Consider the following 23,410-nt stretch of genomic DNA (forward strand, 5'->3'; position numbering starts at 1 on the left):
GCAGAGATATATGTTTGAAAACATGCATATATAAAACACAAACCAATTTAACTTCATGTTTAGTACTGTTATGTATTATTTTTCATTTTTTGTGGGGCTTTCCTGCTCAGACACCTTGGTAAATAAGATTTTGTGCGGCAGTGGATATATGTGTTAATAATGAACAATAAATAAATAAACAGATGCCACCAAAGACCTTTAGACTACAGTTATTTTTCATAAACTACCAACCTTAGTTATGTGCGCACCCTCAACCTTAGTTATGTGCTTATGTAGGGATGAGAGTATACGCAATCTATCACTAGTGCCTTTCTTGGGTTCAGTCCACAGCAGTTACTTAGACTTTGGGCTAAGTGTAAACTTTCCCTGGCAAAACTACATAAATAACTTGTATCTCATGAGTCACTGGCAAGGCCATAAGCAATATATTTGGCATATAAGAATACGTTTCAAGATATGAATTAACTGACATAAGACTTGACAGTTCCTTAATTTGATAATGCATAGAATGTGCTAACCACAAACAAAATACTACATTCTTGATATTGCACAAAATACGGTGCTTGGGCTGTGTGGGCATCTTTAACTTTGAAATTCGTAATGCAGAACATATAGTGACCTTGGTCTGTTGGCCAATACAGAGAATACTATTGCCTAGCTTACATCATTTAAATAGTTCACTTACAGCTATAGCAAGCTCTAGCTATAGAAATATTAACTCACCTTTATGACTCAATCTGTCCCTGAAGACTTGCTAGTAAATCGCTGCAAATTGCTATAATAGCCTACAATCAAGTAATCCGTTACAAGCATTCACATTTTCTAATCTAAGTACTACAACGGGTTATAATGTACACCATGTGTAAGTTCAACAAGGGTATCAAATTCTTTTAATAGAATATTATTAAGGTAAATAGTATTGAATTAACATGCAATGTGTATTTCAGTCTGAATCTGTATATCTCTTGTCCTACTTCTGTTATTCTGTACCACAGCGTCTTCTGTACAGGTCTTCTAAAATGATTTCAGTACGAACCCCTTTGTAACAACAATCTGAATACTATGAAGTGGCATAAGATAATCCTTTATTCCACTGTCTGACAGCAATTATATGTATAATGGTATAAAGCTACAAAGGTGTTTTCTGGGATAAGCTAGTCCTTCCATGGTCCTAAAGCATTTGATTTTAACTTTCAGTCATACTATATCATTGTAATACCAATGTGAAGATCCATGGCTAGGGTGAGGAGAAGGAAGCATCTTTCCAGACATAAGATGTCAGAAGACATGATTGGGAGATATTGATCTGGAGGTAATACGGAACTGGCATTCAGAAATAAATGACAATAGCTCATTAGTGGTCAGAGCTGAAGTGTCTCCACATTCCATGCATGGCATTTGGCCAGTACTAAGACTCTTGTTATAGTTGTAGCAAGTGACTTGGTACAGTTTGAAGTAAAGAACATTTTATTCTGCTCCTCAGCTTGGAGTTGAAGACTGTTTTAATTTTCTTTTATTTTGCTTCTCAGCTTGGAGCTGAACAACTTTTTTTTATGGTCCTCAGCTTCAGGCTCTGGGGGAAACCAGATCAGGCACTGCACAGGGCACCAAAAAGGTAGCTACAGCATTTAACTGCAAGCAAATTTACACAGGTATTTAATCACAACATTACACATTTTCCTGCTATTGCGTGTTTTATAAACATCTTTATTAAACCACAGTTCAAATATGACATAGGTGCACACACACACACATTAATAGAAAAGAAAACAAATCACAGTGACATTGTTTTCATTATTTTCATACAGTATACATCTTTGTTTTCCTTTTAACAAATTATCATTCACTCCAGCATTATATACATTTATCAATTCCTGCCTTCCCTTAAAAATAACTCCTCCTGAACATTATGCTGCATATATTTTTTCCACAAACTCCCTTCATTTCTTGGTAATTTGCTCCTTCCCTTTTCTAAAGTTTGAACCTCCAGGTATTTTTATCTCCTTTACAATCTTCAGACCTTCAATTACAGGTGGTTTAGAATTTGATTTTCATTTCTAGTAATTATTTTTTAATTTATCGAGACAACACCAAACTGTTAATTTACCGAAGAATCATACTTACTGAATATTTTAAACAGGGAATGCATGTACCTAGCCAACATGGGGAAATTTGTCCTTTTCCCCACAGTAGTGTGATCTTGGTAGGGGGTATACCCCCCCCCCACCTGGGTGGGTTTGACATACTGTGCTGTATATCTTTGTTCAGTTTTGGCCAAGTGCATACTTTCCCTGTTAAAAAAGTGGTAGTGTGATCTTTTGGTAAATTAACAGTTTGTTGTTGTTGTTTCAGTAAATTCAGTTTTGGGTAAGTGGGTAAGTGGTCTTTTGATCATTAGAAGTAGACCCATAGATATGTACACATATATGTACATATATATATATATATATATATATATATATATATATATATATATATATATTATGTATTTGCTCCCCCAACATTTCTGACAAAGTACTCTGTAGGGAATTTTTAAATCTGCAACTTGTTACATTCCCAGAAAACATGCTCACACCTACCTTTGTGTTTCCTACCATAACACTAGCATTTACTATCTATCTAAGGACACGTTTTCTGAAGTTTTCATGGGGTATACAAATAACTATGCAAACACTTCGAAGCAAAAATGGTAAACCTTCTGGAGTTTGTCACTTACTTGAGAACCATACAGATGCCCTCCCATTGTTCCTTTATAAATTGCTTTTCCAGTCTCTCTTCCCAATCTTTTTAAACGTCCTTTGATTAATTCTTATAATACAATATTTTATATGCCTTACTGCTTATCCTTTTTAACAGTACTTTCTGTTCTAAACTCATCCAAAAGTTAATATTCATTTCGACCCACGTGTATATCGTTTCACATATGGTATTTACTGTATCATATCTCACACTACAAAATTATTGGTGGGATTTATAAACGTGGTACAAACTGCAAAATGTTATTGCATGTATATCTATCTCTGAATGCATAATCATAGCCATTGAATAAATTGGTTAGAAACACATCGAAAGAAAGCACACACCAAATACATGTGTTTTGTATAATTAATATACAATTAGCCAATAAAACTTTTATTTGTGTCTGGTTTCTAGAGATGGGCATTCTGTAACACAGGTGTCCCATTCTATGATTTACAATGTGCTTGTTTTTACTAATGGAAACTAACAGCTATTATACAATTACCCCCCATTAATATTCCAAAACGTGCATGGTGATTGGTCAGCATGCCCATTGCAAATCTGACTTATACGAATGGAAAAGGTCCAGTCACCATTAGTATAAGTCTTGATTTTTTTTGTGTTTTTGGTAGCAACAGAGAACAAAGAGCTCCGTTGCTGGAATCTCGTTATGTTAAATGAATTTAACATAGTGAGATATCTTTACAAAAATGCAAAAGAGACCTTCCTTTCTCCATTGCTTTTTTTAAAGCTATCTCGCTAAGTTAAACTCTTTTAAGATAGCGAGACACCTTTAAAAAAGCAATGGAGATCTTCCTTTCTCCATTGCTTCCACACACAGCTCTGATGTACTGCATAAGCATACGCATGCGCAGTACATCAGAACTGCTGCAGAATACCGGACAGCTGCGGAAGGGCAACACAGAGGCATTATACAATGCCATTATTTAAGAAAAAAAATACTTACTTTTCTTAAATAATGGCATTGTATAATAGCAATAACCCACTTCTGGGTGTAGGTAATGCTGGATTTACCCATGGTTGTCTTTGTTTAGCCACTCGGGCTTCGCCCTCGTGACCAAACCACACCAACCGTGGGTAAATCCAGCATTACTCACACCCAGGCGTGGGTTATTGCTTAACTAGCAGACATCACAGTATATGTAAGGGACTGCCAGAGTGCACACAGTATGTTTCTGATCACCTGCATGTTTCTTTGTGTGCTGCAACCCTTACATCATCAGTATGAATGTCGGTTGATAGAAACCCACCTGTCTGCAGTACAGTTTGGTGTGCATAACTGTAAAGTGCAGTGCATTGACCTTGCATACAGCATGGGTTAATTTTTTCATCTTAGAAAAAGTGGATACAGAAGGTTTTATTGGAAATTATAATGTTCTGCTTGAAAGCCATGAGGCAGAATCACAGATTAAATTTGTAGCTGACAGGAAACTGGGTTACAATGAACATATAAATCTCACTTGTTTTATTTTAGCACAAAGATTATAACTTGGATTGGTTCACTGAGTTTATTATATTTCTTGGTCTTTAATTCAAAGTGTACATGTATTTACGTACTTTAATGTTTCATTAAGCAGAGCTGAAGTTTTTAAATTGTCTTTGACATGTAATTTTAGAAGTGGGTATTTACACCTTTAAATAGAAGTTTTAAATTTGATACATTGTATACTATAATTTGTTGCACAAATCACATTACATTTGGCAGAGTTTTTAAATTATTTGTACTACATTCCATTTTATTTTCTGATGAAGTTCTAAGAAACCAATAAAGAATTAAAACGCTCAGCGTTGTACTTTTATCCCTCTTTCTCACAGCCATTCATAAAAGTTTTGGAGTTTTACTAATCTAAACCTATTTTCTTTTTTTCAAACAGTTTTATTCATATTTTATTACCATCAATACATTTCATCATTTTTAACTATTATTTTCTAACTGCACCACAAATTATTGTAAGATTAAGTCATTGTCCTGCCACATAGACAAATATCACCCTATTAATCCGAAATATACAATTGTGTTATTATTAAATATTACATATCAAAACATAGTAAAACTAGTACTCTGTCTGTACTAAGATCAGAAGTGACAACACCAGCAAAGTAGTTTTGTGATACTTAGCCAGCTTTTCCGATTTTGGTAAATTTAGAGATGAGAAAAGATAATATCGACAGTATTCTCAGCTGTATTGACAACACATACAGAAGAAAAAATACATTATTTTAACAGCTTTGTAAAGGAGGTCTCCAGTTCATGTCTAAATTTCAGTTGGTAAGTAATTAACTGCCTGCTCCCGCACCTATGTCCCATTCTGTTATTTCTTTGTCCAAGGCATTCTCCTCAGAGTGTTGTCATCAAAATGTGTGGCATAACATGTGAGAGTGGCTAAAGTATGCGACACTTGGTTAAACCTGTGAATTGAAATTTCAAGCACAACAAAATCTAATGTTTAGATTCTATAGTGTTTGAAGACTGCGTAGCACCATAAATGATGATGGGTTCACTGGTGTTTTAAATGTCATTGGATACTGTATATAATCACCTTTGTCTGACAATACAGATGGATTTTGGAAGCTAAAATGGGCGACATGCATCACGTGTGACAGCTGAGAGATATGGAGAGGTATTCATATTCCCACACTTCACAGGTGTGGAAAGGGAACCTATAAATTGTGGAGCTGTTCCTATAGTTACCTGAGCAAAGGGTAACCAAGCAGTAGTGGCTTCAGGACTTCTGAACCTTGTGAGGGAAGGCCCAGTACACATATAACTATCTGAGCTGGCATAAACTGCTGTGAAATGAGTGTGTGTATAGTAAGTGTGTAAAATACATTATGTACTTAAAGTCTCAGATGTTCTCCTCTATTTTCAGGAAAGTAGTAGGTAGAGAGGATCTGTGCTGATCTCTGAAGACTTTCCTTGAGAACTTGCACTGAGCTTGACTCCATGCTGCTGACTCATAGCTTAACAAAACCTTATAAAATATTTTATTCATTCTAAGGGTGTTTTGTTGTGGATTTTATAAGGTTTGGGGATCAGAATGATAGGACAGTCAGAAATAAGGTGGAAATAGCAGACAAGGGATATACAAAAGGAACACAGAGGAGGTGGAAGAGGATGGATACTATGCTTTGGTAAGTACAGACTCCCATTTTACGAAATTATGTTAATATGGGAAGCTGTAGAAGGAAGAAGAGCAGAATGTGTATGAGACAGGGTTAGGAAGAGTTGAGGAATTTCTAAAGATGAAACATGAAACACAGACATGACAGACAGGAGCAATATGGTGGGAAGTGGGAGTGGAAGGCAACACATACAGATGTAGATGGAGACAAAAGGGAGGAATAAAGCAGAGACCAGTATCACCCTATTCCAGGGGTCCGCAAATATTCACCCACCTTGATGAACCTGGGTGGACTGACTTCAATGGTTTGGGAGCTGCAGACTCTGGTGGCTTGATTTACATGCTGTTACTCAGTGAAGATTACATACTTGGTGCACCTCGTGTCTACTCTCAGACCACAAGTGCCAGATCCTTACCCTGAAAGTCTGCAGTTTCATGCATGTAATTATCCTTCCCACCCCCACAACAGGCATGTCAGTCCTTCATGCTACCTGTATAAAGCATCCAGGCTTCTAACTGAACTCGAGATACATGGAATATAGTCAGGGCTTTATCTATCTACACCACCATAGTTAGTTAATTCTATTATGTCATTAATTTTCCTATTACAGAAAGTCAATTGCATTAATTCGCCACCTTTTTGGTGAAATAGTATCTTCCTGTGTCTCCACTGAGTTCTCAGTCCTGTAGCTTCAGACTGTGTCTTCTTATTTTCATACATCTCTCTTTTTTGAAATATGGTATCCACTCAGACCCTACATAACCCATGAAGTAACAGTATCAGGTGCTGCTCAGTCTGGGGCTTAGAAATAAAACAAGCATGGATTATAAATATATGCATTATAAATGCATGCTCTACACAGAAAATGGGTGTGAGTTTTTTTTTTGTTTGTGCGATTTCGGAGTTGGTATATATAAGTCAGGGGTGCAGGGGGTCTTGTCCCCCTGCTTACATGTAGTGTAGGGTTGTATAGTTTGTGTGCTGTGGGTAGAATGGTGTGTGTGTTGTGTGGTGTATGGTCTATGTATGTTCATGATTGTGTGTTTCATGATTTTGGGTTTCGGGATTGTGAGTCGTTCGCCTTTATAGTTTTGAGATACTGAAATTCGAGATTTCAGTATTTTGAGATTATAAAGGGGAACTATACATATATATATATATATATATATATATATATATATATATATATATATATATATATATATATGGGTACGTCCCACTTCACCTAAAACCAAACCAATTTCACCTAAAACTCATTTACTGACAAGTAGTACAATAAGGCAAGTCAAAGGTATATGTCCTTTTCCCCACTGTAGTGAGATCCTGGAGCTATGCCCCCACACCATACACCCCCCTTAATATATATTCTAACTATATATTCTAACACCAGGATCGCACTGCAGTGGGGCAAAGGACATATACCTTTCAATTGCATTAAAACTCTAGGTGAACTTTATGTTATTTGGTCTCAGTGAAATGAGTTTAGGTGAAATGGGTTTTAGGTAAAGTGACACGTACCCATATATGTATATATATATATATATATATATATATATATATATATATATATATATATATATATATATACATATATACATATATATATCTGTATACACACACACACACACACACATCCACATACATTTCAGGTTATTTCTGAAGATGACATTGAGTCAAAATGATATATTTAACCTTTGTTTTCTGTTTAGAGTGTGCATTTATAATCTATTTTGATGTTGCATCTCCTTAAGTATCCCCTTCAAGTATATTCACATGTTATTGATGTGCTCCATGTGCTCCATGCCTTCTTTCTGTATGACTATACAAGTGAAGCTCTCTTTTCCTCCTTTAACATAGGCTGTGGTACAAGTCCAGCATCATCTTTCTGCATTCCTCTGAAATGTACCTTTTATCTCTATGCTCCTATGATGCTCATATAATGCCCCAGCACGGGTATTACCATTTCTAGAGTGGGGCATAACAGTATATCTCTCACAGATCATTAATATTCCTCTGAGTTTCAGACTGTCCACCAGACTTCCTTGCAGCTCTTACACTCCATGGTTGTCTTGAGACTACATGCTATAAATATTTTCATATTCATTCCTTCAGGTTTTTTGTTACTGTTGTTTTCCCCCCAGCTATATATTGATTTTGTTTATTTTACTTCACATGAACATTATTCTTCATTCATTTATTTTCAGTTTGAGTTTCCATGTTTTTGGCCATCCCACTGCAAATTATGCCCTCATTATTTTTACATGAGGTATCTGCATTGTTGCATGACTTTCTGTTGCTAGAAAAAGTCAATCTTTTTTCTTCCATCAGTCATTTTATAATATTGTTTATAAAGATGTTAAAAACTACCACTTCCAGTACTGATCCCTGTAACACCTCACTTGTCATTATCAGTTTTACATATTATGACCCTTTGTGCTTTACTGATTACCAAATTCTGCCAATAGTTTCACTCTGTCACTTTCTTTTGAATGTATTCCTTGACATAATGTGTGATTCTGCATCAGATGCCTTGAAAAAGTCAAAGTGGATAATGCCCACAGCCTCTTCTTTGTGTAATGTCTTATAATCCTGTCAACAAACTTGTCAGATGCAGCTGGCATGGGCTTTTTCCCCTGAATCTGTGCTGATGTATTTGTAGTGCCCTTCTGACTTTTATGGCTGAAATTAAAACAGAGTGGTCAGTGGTTTCTAGCCATGGTGTTCTCTGAGCACTATCATCATCATCATCATCAGAATCTTGTAAATGAGAGTGAAAGACACCCTCTTTCAAACTTTAGGACCTGCACTTTTCTCCAGTAACCTGTTTCAAAACAGATGTCATTAATGTAATCAGCCTTTTCTCATTTAGATTATATTATATTATACAGGTAGCTTTAAATTTTAGAGTTCTCTAGGGACTCATTCTTGTGTAAAATATTGCAACAATTCTCTTATCAATCTGGATATTTCTACTGGATTTATCCAGAATGATAGGAGAATTGTTGCAATTGTTTTACACAAGAAATTATTTATGCAAATGCTAGAGAGTTTGTTTGGCAGCTGTATTAAGCACATGATTATGTAGGACTTAAGACAGATGCCAATATTGTGATGGTTTTAAGCTATATACTCTGTATAAATTCACTTTTAATTACCAAATCCAAATTTACTGAAAGGGAGCCAACATAGTAAAACAGAAAAATTAAGGAAACCATGAGAAAAGCAGCACAGACAGTTGAAAAATATTCAATACATTTTTATTCTTGAAATACACTTTGCATATTCAGCTGCATATTTTATCAGTTGACCATATTTAGGGATTACTTTTTCTAATGTTTTTCTACTGTTTGTCATCTGGATCATTTATTTCTTATTGTTCACAATAAAATATTTTCTTTGTATGTTTTTCAGTTATTTGCAAATGTTAATGGCACAACAAATTCCAGTGGAATGTGTCAGTGTTCCGTGTACCTACCAGATCCTGTCTTCCCAGTAGAAAAAGTCCAACAACTGCAGGCAACAGCTCAGTTTCTCAATGTCAAGTTGGAGACAGAGGTGTCAAAGGTATGATTTAAATTGTACTGCGCATTGTTATCAAATAAGTTACTGGTGTTGTTCACATTTTAAATAATGCTAAAGGATGGCTCTAAGCAGACTGCTAGTGCCTGGCATTTGAACAGTGAAATGTTATATAGGACATTAGCTGCAAAACAATAGAATGATAGTTCTGCATAGCACATTTTATTTATTTATTTATTTATTTTATTGACATTTGTTGACCAGGAAAGTCCGACTGGGACAGGAGTCCATTTTCAGCGGAGGCCCAGGGAGAAAAGCTCCACAAACACATTATGCTTACACAGTATTTTACAACAATTTATAGTATTTACAGAAATTATAATACAAATACAGTATAACAAAATGAGAAACAGGCTAATAAATTGTGGGAAGTTACAATATCAGACAGAAAAACAGAGTAATTTACAATATATATATATATATATATATATATATATATATATATATATATATATATATATATACACACACACCCACACCCACACACACACACACACACACACACACATTTTTTTTTTTTAAGTAGGTTAAAAATTTACAAAGGAAAAGATCACTACAGGGGTAGTGTTAGGTTCAAAGAATTAATAAAGGGAAAGAATAATTATTAGAGGGATAGTTTTAAATGGGTGAGGGATTAGAATGATAGTTAAGGTTAGTGAGATTTATGGTAAGAATGGAGTTGTTTAAAGTAACTTATAGATCAAAATGAGTTTCCTACTTGTTTTGATGGGTAACAATTGGGGTAAGCTAGAGGAAGACTCATGGAGATTAAGATGTTTATCTATTTGGATAGATGCAGGGGAAGATTTTAGTATTTAGTAGGCAGTTCTTTAGGGTGAGTTTAAATTTGTTGAAGCAGCTAATGGTGTTTATGCTGGATGGAAGTGAGTTCCATAGTTTAGCAGCAGTGTATGAGTAAAGGCAGTGTCTGGCTCTTTTGATTGGCACATAGGTTCATTGGTTCATAAGCTGGTACTAGGCTATTGGCCCTAGAGCCTATACAAACCTAGCCATAACAATTCCCTGGCTATTTTTTCCTACACTATTTACTTCCCTGGACCCCTGTCTAGCAGGGCGACTGACGTGATCCCCAGGGTGAATTTCCTTTCTCCCATCTAATCATTAAGGTTCCTTTTGAAGAGGGCCAAAGAGGCGCTCTGCTTGACATGTATGGGCAGTCTATTCCAGAGTCTGGGGAGTCTCTGGGTCAGGAACCTATCCCTCCAGCATGTTTGTTTATTGTGATGACAAGGTTTAGATCCCTGGAGTGTGTGGCCCTGAGGGATTGGGATTTCTTTAAGTGTAGCATGTCCAACAGCTCTGGGTTTGACATGGCCTTGTATGTTTAATAGAGATCACCTCGGAGTAGACGATATGTGACAGTGTATAGCTGGAGTTTTTTAAGGCGGTCAGCATAGGGCATCTGCTTTAGGCCTGTGATTCTTTTAGTGAGGTATTTCTGTGGCCTTTCCAGTTGTTGCAGATGTCCTGAGAGGTACATGCCAAATACATGAACAGTTATGAGTTGTTTATTTTTAGATCAAAGGGTTCTGGTTGGGCTATAGGGTATTAAAGTGTTCTTAAGGGCAGGGCAGTTGTTTGTATTGCAGATAATATTATGTACTATTGGCAGTTGAATGAGGTTAAGGTGATCTGGAAATTCCAGCTAGTTTAATTCTTTTAAGGCTTGGCAGTGATGTGAGCGGTATGAGCTACCTATGGCAAATTTGGCAATTTAATGGTAGCAGGACTGAAGCTTATTTTGTAGAGATTAGTGCAGGTTAGTAAAAGGGGGGGCACCATATAATAGGGAGGGGAGAAAGTATGTGCTGGTGAGAGCTTTTTTGGTGGTGCTGTCCATGAAATGTTTATGTCTGTATAGGGCTCCTAATTTGCAGTGTTTTTTTTTTAATAGCATTACCAACATGGTGTTCAAGGTAAGTTTATTGTCAATGGTAATACCTAATAGTTTTGCAGGGAATACAATTTCAATTTCTATGTTGTTTTGGGAGAAAATATGAAAGTGAGAGTCAGGTGAGAGGAGTTTTGCTGCAAAGAGTAGAAGCTTTAATTTTTTGCCATTAAGGAGTAGTTGTGATTCAGTTAACCAGGCTTCGATTGCGGTGAAGGTATCTTGGGTTATTTGTTGGGGGTGTTGGAGGTTATTTGAGGAGGAGATGATGGTAGTATCTGTATATTGGACAATAGGGCTAAGAGGAGAAGCAGTGTGAAGGTTGTTTGTAAATATGTTAAAAAGTAAGGGCCCAAGTATGGACCCTTTGGTACTCCATTTTGGTTGGATTGGTATTTTGTTAGGGTATTTTGCCATTTTACACATTGTTGCCCTTTAGTAAGGTAACTATTACACCATTGGTGGGGTGCACCTCATATTAGAAAGGTGTTGTAGAAGTCTTTTGAGTGATACTGTATTGAAAGCCCTCAACAGATCTAGTAGTACTACAGAAGTAATATTATCTGAGTCAATGGATCTCGGTACAGTATCCATGAAGGAGACAAGTGCAGTGCTTATGCTGTGTGAGAGGCAAAGGCCATGTTGGGTGGGAGTGAATAGGTTGTTGTGTGTGAGATAATGAAGTAATTGTTTACGGAAGCACTTTTTGAAGAGTTTTGATAGTGGCAAGAGGACAGAGATTGGAGAATAGTTATAGGTTTCATTGGAGTTACCCCTTTGTAAAGTGAGGTGATGATGGATTTTTTTCCAGAGGTTGGGGACATAGGATTCTGTAATTGAGAAGTTGATCAGAATGCTAGTGGGGTATGCTATGGCCTCAGCAGCAAGTTTTAAGTATTCTGTTGGGCGGTCATCAGAGGAGAGAGTGCATGATTTTAATTTTCTGAGGAGTCTCTGAATTTCTGTGATTTGTATTGGTTGTAGTAAGAAGGGGCTAGATGGTATAATATAGCTTTGGTGAAGGTGAGAAGAATTGTCTATGAGGGGAGGAGATGATCTTTCTAAGTGAGGGCTGCTTCTGTGGGGTAGAGGAGGAGGGGGAAGGAATTTGATAAGGTAAGGGTAGAGCGAGAGGAGTCTATTATTAATTTGTGTATCCGATTTATAAAATGTGAGTTGAGCATAGTGGCTAATTGTGATGATGTTTTTTCTGGGCCTGGTGGTTGGTTTTGTATGTTGCCGGGGTAAGGAGATTAGTTATGCTTTTCCAGAATTGTTTTGGGTTGTTTCTATGGTTACTCATTTGGTTAGAAAAATAGTTTCTCTTGTCAGTACATAGTAGCTTTTTAGCTTTGTTTCGTAACTGTTTGTATCTAAGTAGGTTACATTCATTTTTGTTTTTATGCCATTCCTTCCAGGTCTTGTCTCTATTTTGCAGGAGTTTAGTGGCCTTTGTTAGTCAGGGACCGTGGTTTGATTTTACTCTTTTAGTATGGGGAGGAGCTAGGTTGTTGAATGTGTCTAGGAGTATGTTTTAAAATAGTATAAGACATCATTCAATGGGAGAGTTTTTAGTGGGTGCCAATATGATAATTCCAGAATGTTGATAATTCTTGTTGATTAAAATTTTTTCGGTTTCTGGTGGCTTTCTAAGTGAGGATGTCTTCAAGGGTTTGGATATTTTATCCTGGTGTGATATAAAAACTAACTATGCATAGCTGCTTAGATTTGTTAATTTGTAAGGTTTCTATTAGGATTTCAGCACTTGAAAATGATGGGAGTGTTTACTGGAAGGGTAGCACTGTAAGGCAGTCAGTATAGATTACAGATACCCCACCTACTTTTTTGTTGGTTCTATCTTTCTGTAGTATGTAATAACCTGGGGCTGTTATTGCAATATCTTAGATTTGGCATTTTAGCCAGGTTTTGGTGACTGCAAGGATGTCAAGGATGTTTTGTATTAGCTAAGCATGGAAGTCTATAATTTTGTTACAGACACTATGAATGTTTAAGGTTGCTAAGAGTAGGTCTTTAGAAAATGGAGTATGGTTGAGTGTAGTTATGCCTGAGGGTCTTGGGCTGGGGTGGATATCACCACATTGGATGAGTTTGTTTTGGTTGTTATGGGAGTGTTTTGGAGGAATACTTTTTTTGTTATAGGTTACTAGGTAGTGGCAGATGTTTTTATTTTCGGTGGCATAGGGCAATATATTTAGTTTTGATAAATGAATGAAATGGTATTTGAGTAGGCTGGGTGATATATTATGGAGCTGTTTAATGGTTTGTCACTGCATAGGGGAGAAGTTGTAGAAGTACCTGTGAGTTGAATTGTAGATCTGGGGGAGGTAATAAGAATTAGTAGGCTAAGGGCAAGAGTTAGAAACAGTTTGGGGAGAGCCGAGTATATAGTGTGTGCTATACTTGTAAAATAGATGTAGGAAGGTTTTGCAGTAGGGAAGGGACTGTCATGGGTGGAGATTGGGGAGGAGAGGGGAGGAGATTATTGAGAAGGGGAAGGGTACAGTCAGAAATGGATTATGTGAGTGGGTGAAAGTTAATTGGAGGGGTGGAGTTACTGCTAAGTATAAATCTGGGAGATGCAGGGGTGTGTGAGAAAGGGGGTAGGGTAGGGGATTGGAGTGAGCCTGAAGGGCGAACAGAGTGGGCAGAGTCAGTCCAACAGCAGCTTAGAAGAAAATTATCAGTGAGATTTGGAACTAAAACTGTGGAATGTTAAGTAAGTGAGAGCTGTGACTGCTAGTTTTCAGGGGTGCTTTTGTTCTTATTGCAGTATAAGTAGTATAAGCTGTTGTAATAAAGAATTAGACATTAAACCACAATGTACAACATATCTTGAATGCAGGAACTTACATGAGGATGATTACATACCTGGGGAGAGAAACAGCTGCTGTGGGATTTGAAAAAAAGGGAAACAAAATGGCACCCTGGGTTTATAATACCTCAGGCTATCCAATACAGGACAAGAGCTGGAGGGGGGAGGGATAAAGACTACAGATAAGGAGATGTATAGCCAATGGGTAATTGAACTCTGCAGACACTGTTTGTGAAGTTCAAGACCATTAGAAACCAATCAGTGAACCTTAAGAAAAGGTATAGTACTTCGCACAGTCACTCTACATTATGCTGTTAAATTAAGGCATATGTAGACATTATCTAATTTTACCCTGAATTTCTTAAATGGATATAATATTAAAGCTGGGGTTAGGTACAGATGAACAGGAGAGGTAATGGTATGCTATTTTATAGATTTAAGTTTTTCTCAAAAGAAAACAGACTTTAGTTGTGCGGCACTTACTGGAGAGGGTTATGCAGCTATTGCTTCCATGTTATGTGTTCATCAGTACAGTGGTTTGGGTAAGGAACTATACAACAGAATGTATTAACACACTCACTAACATTTGTTTAATTTACTGCAGTTGTGGTATTTTACTGTCTAGGCTTTGGAAGTTACGCATCTACATTATTTTAAAGTCTCTAATTACAGGACAGTTTCCGTGGGTGCCCATTGTGCAAGTGAGGCATTTTTGAGGTTTCCACTTCTTGTTATGGAGGCAGACACCTGCTTAACCCAGTGGGTGGCTTGGTGTAATTAGTTTTAAGTCTCTTTAGTTACAGGACAGTGTCTGTGGGTGCCCGATGTGCGAGTGAGATATGTTTGAGGTTTCCACTTCTTGTTATGGGCAGAGACCCACTTGACCCGATGGGTGGCTTGGTTTAATTAGTTTTAAGTCTCTTTAGTTGCAGTAAAGTATTCGTGAGTGGCTGTTGCACGAGGTATTTTTAAGGTTTCCACTTCTTATTATGGGGGACAGAGACCTGCTTGACCTGATGGGCAGCTTGGTATTATGCATCCTAACAGCAAAGATCACATGGGACAAAAAACACTGGGTTTGTAAAATGAACAGAAAATGCATGTGTTTACAGAAAATGAGTAAGAAAAGCAGGAACTATGTTAAAACAGGATATGCAGAACAACTAAGGTTTGGGGAAATCAAAATACCTACACAGTGTATGTATATCTAAATCAAAGTACCTACACAGTGTATGTATATCTAAAGGTAAGAAAAGCATGAACTATGTTAAAACAGGATATGCAGAACAACTAAGGTTTGGGGAAATCAAAGTACCTACACAGTGTATGTATATCTAAAGGTGAGAAAAGCATGAAATATGTTAAACCAGGATATGCAGAACAACTAAGGTTTGGGGAAATCAAAGTACCTACACAGTGTATGTATATCTAAAGGTAAGAAAAGCATGAACTATGTTAAAACAGGATATGCAGAACAACTAAGGTTTGGGGAAATCAAAGTAACTACACAGTGTATGTATATCTAAAGGTAAAAATGATCGGAAGGGAATGGTTTTATCCTTAACAGGCTGCATGATAATGATGTAATTTATATCAGCTGGCAAAGAAATTATCAGTGACAGTCTTGCAAAGATGTAACTAACAGATAATATGGTAGATTAACTCAGCTGCATAATGATTTTCATCACATTGTCTCTGTTGCTACATGAATAATTTATTGGGCTTCTGGTGCAGAAGGCCTAATATATGCTGTGAATTTTAGGTCTTTATACCTTAATCCCTTCTGGCCAGGCAGATGCTCTCCCACTAGAATAAGAACATGTCAGTGATACAAGAAGGATGTCCATCCATATTATTTTTAGCTCTTTATTGCCACAGTATGAGAAGATTTATGGGTCATTGTAAGTACTGAGCATTGTCAGGCCCATTGGACTGGTTTGGTGTCTGCAGTACACATACATACCTCATTGGGGAAAATGTGTATTTTATATTCCATGTTGCTTATTTGTAGACAACAAGTTTTGAGGTATCTGGGAGAGATGCCAGTTCCTGAAGTTAATAACTGTATTACATGTAGTGAAGCAAATACCACACAAAGACTTCCAAATTCATTAATTTTCCATTTAGGGATGGAGCTTGATGTTGCTTTTATTGTCATTGTTCTAGGTTTAACTAGAAAATGATCAAACAGAGAGACAAATTCTCCAGGACTCTCTGAACCAGAAATGTCTGTGTGTCTTATCCAGGACGATCATGGGGTCAACTAAGTTATGTGTGGATGCCACACTTAAAAACCACAAAGAGAATCACACAGGATAGAAGGGATCCTGGAAGGCTCTTGACATATCCATTGATTATGAGGGACACCCTAGACTGGAGGGCATTTGGTACAGTGAAGTGCTTTTGAAACCCCTGACTCTAACAGCTACTTAGACTGAAGCCTCTGGCCAGGATCCTCAGGAAGTCAACATGGTAGATGACAAAGCATCATCAGTAGCCAAACCTTGCAGCAGTTGGTCAGTCAGGATATCTCTCCATGAGTGTCTGGCTCTAATCCTGTATTTTGAGAACTAAGGATGAGTGTAGTATTTCTTCAGATTTGGTGCATCAGATCATCACCACCTTAAAGATTTAAGTCATCAGTGCTGGTCCACAACAAGAAACTTCTGAAGTTGCAATCACTCCCAAAATTAGGGGCAAGACATCCAAGTCTGAGACATCAGTTATCTTGCCTTACAGCCATAATCACAGCAATAATCAGTTTCAGGGGTCCTTACCTTGTAAAGGAGAAGAGAAAGTTCCCCCCAAGGAAGAGAAACTTCTCCCGTGGAATCAGAGTCCTCTGACTCCAACATGGATGAACTGGCATGTGTGAACCAGATGTGGCCCCCACTTTCCTATAAGACAGATACTAAGAACATATTATCCTCCGCCTCCCTGCTGGAGGATTACATAATTACAGATACCCTCAATATAATGATGGATTTTTCAGATGAGAGTCTGAGGACTTCTCTGATCCAGTGAGAGGGTATAGAGACCAGCTGAGTTTTCCAAGACAAACCCTTAGCTGTTCCTCCAGTGACTGAAGACTTGAAAAATGCATTTCCCAGTACATCTGTGGACCTAGACTCCTAATCCCTGATCTCAGGAAGCCCAACTATTTTAAAGGGTTGAAGATTCTTGTATCTTTGGATGAATCTGCTAGTGATCCAGCTATGTTAATCACAGGTTCCAGGGAGGTATCCACTGTTGGTCCAAACAGGAATCCCTTCTTAAAGAAAGTGAAAGTAAAGTACAAGACTGCTTTAGGAAAAAGGTCTGCAGCTCTGCCTCCCTGGCCTCCAGGTTTCTTAACTGCTAGATTTGCATGTTAAACTTGAAGGGAACTTGTATGTCCCAAGTAAAGGACAAAGTTGAGGTGACAGAAGACAAGGCCTTGACAGACAAAATGCTGGACTTACACAACTTCACAACCCAGAGTAGTAAATACTTTAGCAGGTGCAGCTAAAATGCTGAGGATGCATCAATGAAATTCAGGAGCAACAAGGTCAGTTACTGGTTGTCATCATTTGAATTGCCAAAACTCATAATGCAGAGTCTTGGAATGTGGAGCATGAATGACCAAAAATCCAGACTTCCATATAGTAAGTACTAGATTGCCATTTCTTGAACTATTCACGTTTCTCTAGGGTATGGCAACCTGGGAATTGCCATATATGTTCAGGGTGATGTGCACCTTACCCCACACATTGTGGGTGCAGGGGAGCTTGTCATCCCTACAAAAGAAAAAGAATTAAAGGAGAAATGCGATATTCAATATTTGCTCTTCTCCTGTCTTTTTGGTCTTTTTTTAGTATTTTGGGGCTCAGTATTACATTACTAAGTCACAATATTTAGGTGCATCAGTTCCTATGTTTATACTAGATTAATGGTCATTAGTGTTTTATAAGCCTAGCAATGCAACCCAACCCAGTTTTGTCCCTGAGTACCTTGGACACCAATATGCTGGGGAATTTTAATAAGGAGACAGCTAAGGGTTATGGGGGTTTTAGTTGGGAATTAATTTACTTACTGTTGACTTCTGTCCATCAGAAACATGGAGACCATACCAGGAGTGAAGTTGCAATTTCTCATCCAAAGATCAAGATTGAATAGGGCCAAAGATGATCTCTGCTTCACTTCAAGCTTATTCCATAGCGCAGGGATCATTTGAGACACATATAGGTCTCTCCAGAATGTTATTTTTATGTAGCAGGCAAAGCTCAGGTCCTTTGATCTAGTGCTTCTGATGATGTTTGTTGTGTGGATGTGCAAGAGATCCACTACAGTTTGATCTGAAGATGCCTTATATGCCCATCATAGATCACCTGTATGTAACCTCTAGGAGACTGAGTAGAGATAGGGCTTAAGAAGATATGTGTTGGACAGTGTATTCATAATCTGGATTCTCCTGGTGAGGAACCTTTGAAGGTATTCCAACTGTCGCAAGTACCTGGTTAAGTAAATGCCAAAGAGGCCATTGTATTCAATGATGGGTCTGATTAGAGATGAGTAGAATGGTACCATAACTTCCTTGGACCTGGATGCCATACCTTTGCTTATGAGTTGGGTGACATAGAATGATTTTCTTGCTGTCTTGGGTGCATGTTGGTCAAAGGCCTGATTACTGTCTGCATATGTTCCAAGATCCGTAACTACTGGGTCAACTCCTAAGAGTGTTCTATCGATTAAGTGATTAGCTTGGGTGGTCAATTTCCCAAAGGGCATTATAATGCATTTCTTCACATTGTGTTTTAATCCATGGCTTTGACACCAGTCATTTGTTTGTGTTAAACCCTCTTGTAGGATGCCACTGTCATAGGGGAATCTATGATAGCTCCCAATTTACAGTCATCTGCAAACTTGGTGAGCCAGAGGTATTTCACATTGATCTTAACTTCCGAGAAGTAGATGCCAAACTGGAGCAGGTCCAACGTGGAGCTCTGCTGTACTCTGCTGGTGACCAGTCTCCTGGTGGAGGTGGTCTCACCAATCCTGACATCTTGGGTCCTGTCTGTGAGCCAGCTAGCACTCCAGCAAGTTATGCTGGGATTTATATCTAGTTCTGACAGTTTGTCAATAATACACGAATATGGTATTGTATCAAAAACCTTGGCCAAGTCAAGGTAGACAGTATGCACCATTGTCCTTTCATCTATAGCTTTGGTGACCCTCTTGAGGAAGTCTGCTGAGCTGAGTAGGTAAGACCTTCCCTCAACAAAGCCAAACTGGAATGAGTTCAGTGTCTGTAGATTGCTAATGCCCTTGCTGATCATTTTCATGGTGATTCATACCATGGCTTTGCTTATAAACTTTTCAGATTGATAAGTCTGTAGTTCCTGGGGGCAGTTGATGTTCCACCCTTATGAAGAGGGATGACCATTATGGCCCTCCAATCACATGGCACATAACTTGTTTTGAGGCTGCAGTTGAAGAATGCCTCAAGTGATCCTGCTAGGTTATGTTTTAGGCTATTTAGGAGGCAACTGGCAGTATTGTCAGGGTAATTTAAAATGGTATTTTTTGCTTTAGCAAGCACCACCAGGACCTGCTCCCTGTTGATAGATGGGGGGGATATGATAGATGGGATTTCACAATGGGTAGTGGGGGATTGGGGGTGAAGTTAGAGCTAGATTTATATGCCTGTAAATTTGCTATATCACCTTAGTGACGGTTGTGCTATTTATGCCTAGTTCTGTACACTACTGTTACCTTTAAGATTCCTGACATAGCTGAAGAAGGCCTTCAGATTGTACTTAGCCTGGGGGTGATCCTGACCTTGCAGCTGGCCTTGCTGGACTTTATTAGACCTCTTAGTTTATTGTTTAGCTGAATCAGAGACCTCGTCTCTCTATGAGAGCTGGTCTTTTTGATTTTGACCATGCCTTTTTTCTTTTCTTTTCTTTTGTTATATACCCTGTTAAGGTAAGGATTCGACCAGTAGGGTTTGCTTTTGGTGTTAGATTTGGGCTTACTTCTGGTAGGTATGGCAACCTCAGTGCAGCTATTTACATGTTTGTACAGGGTTTCTGTGAATAATTCTGCATAGGTAGCTGTGTTCTAGGGGGTTTGATGAGTAGTGAATTTTGACAATCTGTCACTTAATAGAATCTTTAGAATAGTTTCTCTCTGTTATGGGTTTAGTTGGGTTTTTTGGGTTGATTTTTATTTCAAAGGAAACAGCTTTGTTGTCTGACCTCACCAATAAGAATACAACACTGGGGAGGGCACAATGCTTTCCCATTTCGGTGCATACTAGGTGAAGTATGTTTGATCCTCTGTTTGAAGTGTGCACTCACCATTCCAGGGTGCTCATGTTGATAAAGTTCATGAACCCTTGTGCCTGTGAGTTAGAGGCAGTGTACATTTCCCAATGTATAGCGGGATAATTAAAGTCTCCTATGAGTAGGATATTTTGTTGGATGGTGTGAGCCTCTAGTAAGTCTAGGTAAGAGTTGTGAGCTTTGTAGGTTATAGAAGGAGACCTAAAACTGGCCAAGACATGGTATGGAACCTTGTCTATGGAAATGTGTATGCAGATGAACTCCAGAGAACCATCCTGTTTAACCAAGGTGGAGGTGTATTTGTTGCTAATGTAGATTGAGGCACCTCTACCTTTAGCCCCTGTCTGTGCTGCTGTTGGCCTAAATGTGTGGAAGGCACTGTAGCTTTGCACTGCCAGAGTATTTTCTGCAGCTTTAATCCAAGTCTTAGTAACATCACAGATGTCCACATTCTCCAGAGTAGGAAAGCTTGTAGCATATGGAGTTTCTTGTTTAAGCTGCTAACATTGGGCAGTAACACCTTAAGGTTGCTTTGAGGTGTTTTTTGCTATGTTGGTAGTATATCCCTCAAATGTCCAGATTTCTGCAGAATATTTTTGGTCTATTTCTCATAAAATGTGTGTTTTTTCTGGCAAATCACTGAGGAATGAAGTCGCTAAATAATGAAATACATTCTAACAACTTTCTAGGTTTATAAGAGAAATATTTAAAATCTGTCCCTGGTTTTAGGAATTAGTCCCCCCATTATTTTAGGCTTTGTCCAGATTTCTTGCACTAACAGGTTGAGAGGTATGGCTGGTAGTTTTGTCATTTTGACATTGCCTTAAAAAAGTTCTTTGGGGGTGGATAAAAGTTTGGGTAATATCCGAACGAGCATGGTGGACAGGTGCAGACCTTCCAAAGCAGAGTAATGTGGTCTGTTAACCATGTCCTCCCATGCTGATAGAGATTTGATCTCCCTGGAGTGACCCCAGAACCTAAAACAATTATTAAAAATCCATTATTTTCTGTTCATTCTGTGGTATCATCCTTGGTGAGAGCAGAATGCTGCTCATTGCAAGCCAAATACATATATGTGACACATATTCAGAGACAGCCATAATATCTCTTTTCATATAATCCAGTGAGGTACACCTCAGGTCCTTTACACCCATATGGACTACAATATAATCATATTGGTACCTGTGGTGCAAGTGACCTGAGTGTGTGATATTTCAGATCCTATATCCACTCCAGATAGGCAACTAACAATTAAGTTGTTCTTGTACAGCCTTGTGAGAAGGTCATCTGAGTGTCATACAATAGAATCCCCTGTGACTAGAGAACTAGGTAAATTGCTTGCTTGTCGTATGTGCTTTGTGTAAGCTTACTGTGGTGTTTGGTTTTGCCTTTGGTGTTTGCCTTAGTAATTGCAGATGATAGGTGTTGCCATTTAGTGGCTTAGGAGGTCTTTGAGGTTTGGAAAGGTTTCATTTAATTGCCTCAGCATAAGAAGGTTTCTGTTTGTGGTGAGCAGCATGTTTGAAGGATGCAGTGTGCATGTGTTCTTTACAACTTTGTTTGTAAACAAGTGTTTTGCTTCCAAGGAAGTTATGAATGGTCAATTTTAAAATAAATGTCAAGCTTACCAAAAGAGGATACTTAGAGGCCTTCAGGGGTAGGACACCACAAGGGAGTAGGTATGACTCAACAGAATTCTTCACTTTCCCCAATTTCTCATATCATGCTCAGAACCACTACATCCCCAAACAAACCTCCTACCATGATCCATACCCAAAACATATGGGGTAGTCTAACATTATTTATAAAAGGGTGGGGAAAATCACTCAAGACAGTTAGGTTCATAGAATATAAGGCCTTGAGTACAGGCTCCATTTCAGAAAAAGACCAAGGTAGTGAGGTATTCCCCCAAGTACCCAGAAAACAAAGATATCGTATCCACCCTCTATTATTAGCCTTTCTGAAACAGGTGACTAAAGAAAGATATTAGATCAGGGAGAAGGTACAGGATTTTATTCAAAACTGTTTCGAGTCCCAAGAAAAGACAACTAATCTTAGACTCACTGAGGGTAAACACATTTCTACAAGTGCCAGACATAGAAATGATAACCTTCCAGGCTAGGGTGTATATTACAAGATCGAAACTTTAGTTAATCGAATAACTAAAAATCGATCTTGTAATATCAAAACCTAATAATGTCGAATGGCCGATTTAACCCAGGGAAACACTTCCCTTGGTCATTATGTGGATTATGCCCTTTTCTCCAGTTTGAAGTGATCTCAGAGTTAGTATATTTAGATGGGGGGGGGGTGTGGGGTGCACAGCCCCTCACAACAGGGTGTGTGGGTGGGTGAAGCCCCCCACTTGAAGTGGGATTTAAAGGGGTTTTTTAATGCGGTCAAGGGAAGTGTTTCCCTGGGTTAAATCAGCCGTTCAGCATTGTTAGGTTTTGATATTACAAGATTGATCTTTAGTTATTTGACTAACTAAAGGTTTGATCTTGTAATGTAGACCCGCAGGCTATACCATATTCCTTCTTTCGTCAGAAATTCATGATTACCCAAACCTGAAAGATGCCTGTTTCCACAGACCTAAGACATAAAGAGACAGGCATTACCTGAGATTTAAACTAGAGGGTGGGCACCACCAGTTTAAGTCATTTCCTTTTGGTTTTCCTAAAGTACCTTAGGGCATTTGCAAAGAACTGTAAGTATCCACATTTACCCAACCCAGATAGCTACCTGATTCACATCCTATCCCTAGAGAAGAAGTAGTCCAAATAACAGTCTACCACAGTCTACTTATTCTGGTCTGCTTCCAGAATATGGGACTGTTTATGAATTTATTCAAATCACAGCTAATGCCCTCCCGTCATGTTT

General features: G+C 38.2%; 1 protein-coding gene across 1 annotated transcript in view; it reads left to right on the plus strand.

Moving 5' to 3' along the window:
• LOC122801985 (olfactomedin-4-like) overlaps positions 1-23,410 on the plus strand; it is a 197,385-nt gene that overhangs the window by 38,468 nt on the left and 135,507 nt on the right. Inside the window, exon 2 of the mRNA XM_044071721.1 lies at positions 9,295-9,447. Coding sequence (XP_043927656.1) covers positions 9,295-9,447 — 153 coding nt within the window. The remainder of the gene's footprint in view (positions 1-9,294; positions 9,448-23,410) is intronic.

The sequence above is a fragment of the Protopterus annectens genome, chromosome 5.part0 (assembly GCF_019279795.1).
Source record: "Protopterus annectens isolate FY-2018-M chromosome 5.part0, PAN1.0, whole genome shotgun sequence".
Lineage (NCBI taxonomy): Eukaryota > Metazoa > Chordata > Ceratodontiformes > Protopteridae > Protopterus > Protopterus annectens.